Genomic DNA, 6,820 nt, shown 5'->3' with positions numbered 1-6,820 from the left:
TCACGGGGTGGGGCACCCAGCCCTACCCCTTCCCGGGGCTGAGTGGGACGCTCCGAGAACCCAGCAGTTTTCCCAGTTTTTTCTGCTACTCTCTGGTGGATATGCAACCTTTCCAGTTTGAATTCCACCTCGGTTTAATCCACTTTTTAAACTCATGAAAGGATGTGAGTGTAGATTTACTGAAGAAATTCAGAAAAAGTCATTTAGGCAATAAAACATATAAATAAAGCAACTAAATTATTGAATGTGCATGTCAAGACTAATTTGAAAGGAAATTCATTATGGGAGGAATATAGAAATAGATTAAAATGAACATCTAGGGCTCTAGCTCCATGAATTAGTTTTCTCCAGTTCTATCTTTTCTTTTTAAAATTGTGGTTTTTGAATGTCACTTTCCAGTATGATCAGAATTCAGTAAGGGCTGAGGAAGTAAAGAAATTCTACTTAATAAGAAAAACTCCGAACGAGGATTAAGTATAGAGGATAAATAACTCAGAACCTGGGGGTGGGGGGAGATCCCCCCATTAACAAATGTTAATGAGAATGTGTCAAATTGACAAAAGATTTCAAACACAGTGACTTTGAGACGGAGCCCAAATTGAATTAGTATCTGTTACAAACAGCAAGAATTCTGGTGGGTCCCTTAAAATATGATACTGACATCTGAGCCATGAACAGAAGCTTGTAATATAACACTAATAAAATATTAACAAATGCACGGGGTGCGTGGCTCACGCCTGTAATCCCCGCACTTTGGGAGGTGGGCAGATCACCTGAGGTCAGGAGTTCGAGACCAGCCTGGCCAACATGGTGAAACCCCGTCTCTACTAAAAATGCAAAAATTAGCTGGGCACGGTGGCAGGCGCCTGTAATCCCAGCTCCTCAGGAGGCTGAGGCAGGAGACTGGCTTGAACCCAGGAGGCGGAGGTTGCAGTGAGCCAACATCGTGCCACTGCACTCCAGCCTGGGGGACAAAAGCGAAACTGTGTCTCAAAAAAATAAATAAAAATAAATAATTACCAAATGTTTCCAAAATTACTCACATCATCACACATCATAATGGCCACAAGAGTAATTTTCTTAGAACAATTTATTAATGAATATGCAATAAAAGATCTCCCCAAAATCTTTCCAGAAATGACTAGGCAGGAAGTGAATACTACTTTTTTGCTTCTCTGGAAATGTTTAATGTAAACATGAAATATTTGAAGAACTGATTAAAAAGTCACAAGTGAATCTGTAAATATATTTTAAGACTGACTTCAAATCAGTGCATGAGGCTTAGATATACACATGTCATTGGACAAATGACTTAAGTATCTAAATACAAATCAAATAGCATGTTTATAACTTCAACTATAAAAACACAAATTCAGTATATATTGCAAATCTAAGAAGATTAACTTGAAAAATACCATACAAGGTGTCGTAAAAGGGGAGGACTCATATGACAGAACTTGAAAAAGTGGGACATCAACGGCGGCAGATGCCCCGACATGCACGTGATTAGACTGAGGCATGAAGTCCTCTGGACACCAGCGTGATCCTGAAATGTTTACAACCCTTCCAGACAAGTTACACCTTCAACGTAACCACAAATCAGTGAGCACACCCACAACAGGATGCTTCAAGACCAAAAGAAAGAAACAGTCAGAGGCAGACTTCCCCTGGTAACTCTGGCACACTGTGACCATCAGCAGGTGATCCAGTGCACATGTCAGGACGAGGGAGATCAGGAACTGTGTTAAGTCCGGGACCTGGCTGCAAAGCTGTTCGATATTCTCCACACCTACTGTTTGGAGTCAGGCATATCTACACTAGTTTCAAACCAAACGTGTTAAAAGTCACATGCTTACACCATCACACACAGCAGTGACAAGAGTTAACGGTATTTGGGGCATCCTTCACATACTCCTTAAAAATTTTGACTGCTCACTTAACAGGTGTCCGTTCACCAGTTCACACATTTTACAAGTCTACAAGTAAGTCATATTATTCTCAAAAAGAATGAGCAATAGAGGTTTAATTATGGATTCCTATACATTCTGGAAATTAACTTTTAAAGTTCAGCAAAACATTAGGTACTTAATAACATTTATGTGATCTGTACAATAGTTTAAATTTATAAAAATTACTCAATGTCTTAGGAATAATTTCCTTGAGTCAAGAGAGTACCGAACCTCAGTTTCATCACCATCTTAAATTCAGACTTTGCTCATGTAAACTGGGAAACAGGAATCTCATACTTAGTGAAAAAGAGACCGCAGTCTTTACAGTGCAGTCGTTATCCCAGAAGTGGAGCTGAGGCTGAGGCTCTTCTGCAGCCACCGGCACATTTAAACTCTTTATAAACCAGCATCGACAGAAGGCACTTGCGGGGCCTTGGAGGGGCTTTGCAACCAACGTTTTCTGTGACAATGGGACACTTTGTAAACAACTGCACATAGGTGGCTCAAACGCCATGAAGCTTCCTATTTCAAAAGGCCACATTCAGGATATAAAAATGGGATAAATTAAGATGCTAATATATTAAACAATTAATTTATAAACACATAAAATTATAGATATCTTACAAAAACGTGATAAAAATTATTTCTTCAAACAGACAATAAACACAACATAGTACAAAAGGTCTCTTAATTAGCATATATTAGCTGGAAGAAGAGGGGAAAAGGAGCCTTAGACCTGAGATCTAAAAGCTTCAGAATGGCTGGGCGCGGTGGCTCACACCTGTAATCCCAGCACTTTGGGAAGCCGAGGCAGGTGGATCACGAGGTCAGGAGTTCAAGACCAGCCTGGACAGCATAGTGAAACCCCATCTCTACTAAAAACAAAAGGACAAAAAATTAGCTGGGCATAGTGGCATGCACCCATAATCCCAGCTACTGGGGACGCTGAGCCAGGAGAATCGCTTGAACCCAGGAGGCAGGCTGCAGTGAGCCGAGACTGCTCTACTGCACTCCACTCCAGCCTGGGCAAAAGAGTGAGACTCTGTCTCAAAAAAAATAAAAGCTTCATAACATAAAGGATTCCTAATAAAACTTCATGCACATTTGTAACACTGAAATATTTTTAATATTGACATTTTCGGTATTTCCTTATTTTGAGGCCACTGAGAGAAGTCTCACACTGTCCACGTTCTGTAGTGTGTCATTCAGGGTCACGTATCACACCCACGGTGCTTACGGCGCTTTCACTCAACAAGACGTTCGGTTGTGCTTCTTCCGTGAATTCATAAATGAAAAGGTCAGCACCGATGCCGGTTACGGTGTCTGAGACTCATTCACAAGACGACAGGATGCTGATCTGGCTGCAGATGTGGTCTGTCTCCAGGGATAAATGGCTCTTGGGATATAGTTGCTATGACAGTGTTGTTGCTAGGATAATTCCAAGGATCACAAGCAAAATAATTACACAAATAATAATGAACATCATTTTCTGCAAGATAAAGAAAAACATTAATTTGCAATGTATCAAAGAAACCAACAATGTCATTTGCTAACTAAGTCCTTCTGGGATTTGAAATAGTTTAAAAAATACATCCATTATCAAGAAAGAACCCCTCCATGTCACAGAAGAGGAGAGAAGGAAAATTCCAAAGGCAAAGCATGAAGTTCGACACGTGCATTAACGTAACTCAGGAGCCTAGTGCGGTGGCACACACCTGCAGCCCAGCTACTCCAGAAGCCACGGCAGGAGGATCGCTTGAGCCCAGAAGTTTGAGGCCAACCTGGGCAACAAACTGAAACCCTGTCTTGTTTATTTGAAAAATAAAAATAATAAAAAATATCTCATGAATGAAAATACGTGTTATTAAAACAACAACTATTTGCTCCTGGGTGAAAAGGTACCACGTGGGCTCCTAATAGATACTTTATTTTCATCCTGATAAAACTCCAGGACTGCTGTTAATTGGATGAATTACCTATCTTTTTAAAACTTAAATGAATTTCTCGTTGGCTGAAAAGTCCTATTTTTCTTTTTTTTCTGAAAGGAGGTATCACTCTGTCGCCCAGGCTGGAGAGCAGTGGCACAGACACGGGGCTCACTGCCAACACGTCCTCCTGGGCACAAGCGATCCTCCCACCTCAGTGTCCCAAGGAGCTACAATGACAGGCATGCACCACCACACCCGGCTAATTAAAATACATATATTTTTAAGAGATAGGATCTTCATATGTTGCCCAGGCTGGTCTCGAACTCCTGGGCTCAAGTGATCCTCCTGCCTTGGCCTCCCAAAGTGCTGAGATTACAGGCATGAGCCACTGCACCTGGCCTTATCCATTGTTGACATTTAAATGTGATGAACATGTATAAGAAATCAACAAGACATTAATTCATACTTTTACTGCATTGATAGTCTCCAAGCAGGACACGGCACAGCATTTAACTTCTTCAAATTAACAAGCATCCTCACACAAGGGAAAGCTAGGCCACCTTTGGCTTAATAAATGGAGTGTCCCCCAGGAAGCTAGTCTGAGGAAAGGGAAGGAAGACACCTCGGCGGCGGGGGACACTGTGCTGTAGGACTGAGTTCTGTTTTTGAAAAGCAGAGATCCATCATTTTAACTACAGTTCCAAATGTATGAGTGCTTTTACCTAAGAAATCCTGTTTGCTGAGCCTGGCCAGCTCTGAAGACTGAGGGCTCCGTCAGCTATGCAGGCTTTTTTATCAAGAGGCGCATGGCGGCCCAGTGAGCCTCCCAGTGACCCCTCAGGACCGGGAGAGCTGCCTTCAGGAGGGCCCCTCTCTCAAATTCTAGTTCTGTGTTAACGTCACGCACATTTCCTGCAAAGCCCCAGCCACTGTCTCATCCTCCACCTGTGCTCCTACGCCCGCCTCTCAGCACCTTCCTAGAGGAACCTAGTCTTCCTTTGCTCTGTGAGGCCTTCCCTCCCTCCAGAGGGAGGCCCGCACCCCTCCCGCTCAGCATGTGAGTGCGCTGGCAGCTGGGCTGCCCGGAGTCAGCTCCACACCGGGCGCTCTCATCTGCCCGGAGTCAGCTCCACACCGGGCGCTCTCATCTGCCCGGAGTCAGCTCCACACCGGGCGCTCTCATCTGCCCGGAGTCAGCTCCACACCGGGCGCTCTCATCTGCCCGGAGTCAGCTCCACACCGGGCGCTCTCATCTGCCCGGAGTCAGCTCCACACCGGGCGCTCTCATCTGCCCGGAGTCAGCTCCACACCGGGCGCTCTCATCTGCCCGGAGTCAGCTCCACACCGGGCGCTCTCATCTGCCCGGAGTCAGCTCCACACCGGGCGCTCTCATCTGCCCGGAGTCAGCTCCACACCGGGCGCTCTCATCTGCCCGGAGTCAGCTCCACACCGGGAGAGAGCACACTCTGGGAGGTCCAGCTCCAAGTCTGGGCCACAGCCCTCACACGACACCCTATGAGACTCCGCCTATCTCCTTGAAGCAGGAAATCCCACCCAGGCTGCGGCTGACTGACTGCACCAGGCACACCCTGCAGGGAGAGGCAGCGCCCAGCCCCAGGAAGACCAGTTGCCCAAGGATGAAAGACGATGTTCATGTTTTAAAAGTGAAATTCCGGACATTGACCACTGCCTTCCTATGCAAGGAGAACCGCTGGTATTCATTTTGGTCTGTTTTTGTGAATGAGGATGCTTGTGTGGTCATTCCTATTTACAGACACTAGGGTGAAATGGCCAGCCAGGCCCCACTCCCCAGGGGTCACACTGAGAGGAGCCTCCTGTTCGTCAACCTCAATGCCAATTAGCGCTCATGAAAAGTAGCGCATTTCACTGTGTCCAAGCTAAAAACTGTAATTTTATCTTTCGTGTAACCACATTAAACTAGCGATATCATAGCTACTAGGAAAAACTCAGAAAGTACTTGTTAGAATCATGAAAATATTGAAAAATAGCATTATAACAATGAAGAAAAATCACATGTACAATATTTTCAGCTAAGAGGAAAAAAGTAGAAAAGAAACATCAACATCCTGCCTAATAAAGAGTGTGAGAGTCTGACCGCTAAACGATGGACTGGTCAGAAACGCAGCTTCCCAGAGCTGGTCACAGAATAATTTCAGATGTAGTGCTGTGGCTTGCATAAATGTCAGAACACTAACTTGAAAGCTTCTCATCGGATAACTGCGTATGGTGAGCATAACAGATGCTCACATTAAAACAGAAATCTTTTTTTTTTTTGAAACAGAGTCTCGCTCTGTCACCCAGGCTAGAGTGCAGCGGTGCGATCTAGCTCACTCTAGCCTCAACCTCCCAAGGCTCAGGTGATCCTCCTGCCTTGGCCTCCAGAGTAGCTGGGACTATAGGCGCGTGCCACCATGACCAATTAGTTTTTGGATTTTTTTTCTGTAGAGACAAGGTGTTGCCATGTTGAAGGAATAAATCTTAAAGTTTAAAAAGCAGTAGTAAAACTTGACGATGCTCGTGATTCCTTTCTGCTGTATCTTAGAATTTTAAAAAGCCCTGAGTGACTATGAAGTCTGCAGTTACTTCCATAACCCAAAACTAAATTCATCAGGGATGAACTTGCCACACTCGAGACATCTGGGGACATTTCACAATTTTCTAATCACGAGGATTATGCCAAACAAACATTTACAGAGAAGTAACTGCTGTGTCCAACTTCAACACACCAAACGGCATTCTAGCTTCAGGGTTAGTGCAAGGATGGCTCCCAATGTGTGAGGAAACCAGAGGGAAGCCACAAAATCAGCTGACATGTAGGAAAGGTGATACTCACACAGTAAGCAAAAACAACAATTCATTAAATAAACTGGTATCTTTTATATTCAGAATTCTTCAAGAATTAACAGGCATGCTAACTAAATA

At 44.2% G+C, this 6,820-nt stretch overlaps 1 protein-coding gene across 5 annotated transcripts in view; it reads right to left on the bottom strand.

Annotated features, from left to right (window-relative positions):
* Positions 1-1,070: 1,070 nt before the first annotated feature.
* STX2 (syntaxin 2) overlaps positions 1,071-6,820 on the bottom strand; it is a 53,851-nt gene continuing 48,101 nt past the window's right edge. For 2 of the 5 annotated variants that reach the window (XM_064379548.1, XM_064379551.1), the window contains one exon: positions 1,071-3,438. Coding sequence is in view for 3 of the 5 variants with exons in the window: in XM_064379551.1 (XP_064235621.1) it covers positions 3,361-3,438 (78 nt within the window). In the remaining 2 variants the exon portion in view is untranslated. The remainder of the gene's footprint in view (positions 3,439-6,820) is intronic. The other 3 variants (XM_064379549.1, XM_021671513.2, XM_021671518.2) reach the window with 2 other exon arrangements.

Source organism: Aotus nancymaae, unplaced genomic scaffold (genome assembly GCF_030222135.1).
Source record: "Aotus nancymaae isolate 86718 unplaced genomic scaffold, 86718_ANA_hifiasm-v0.15.2.pri h1tg000021l, whole genome shotgun sequence".
Classification (NCBI taxonomy): domain Eukaryota; kingdom Metazoa; phylum Chordata; class Mammalia; order Primates; family Aotidae; genus Aotus; species Aotus nancymaae.
Note: the sequence above shows the minus strand (reverse complement) of the source record. Positions and strands in the feature narration are given on the sequence as shown.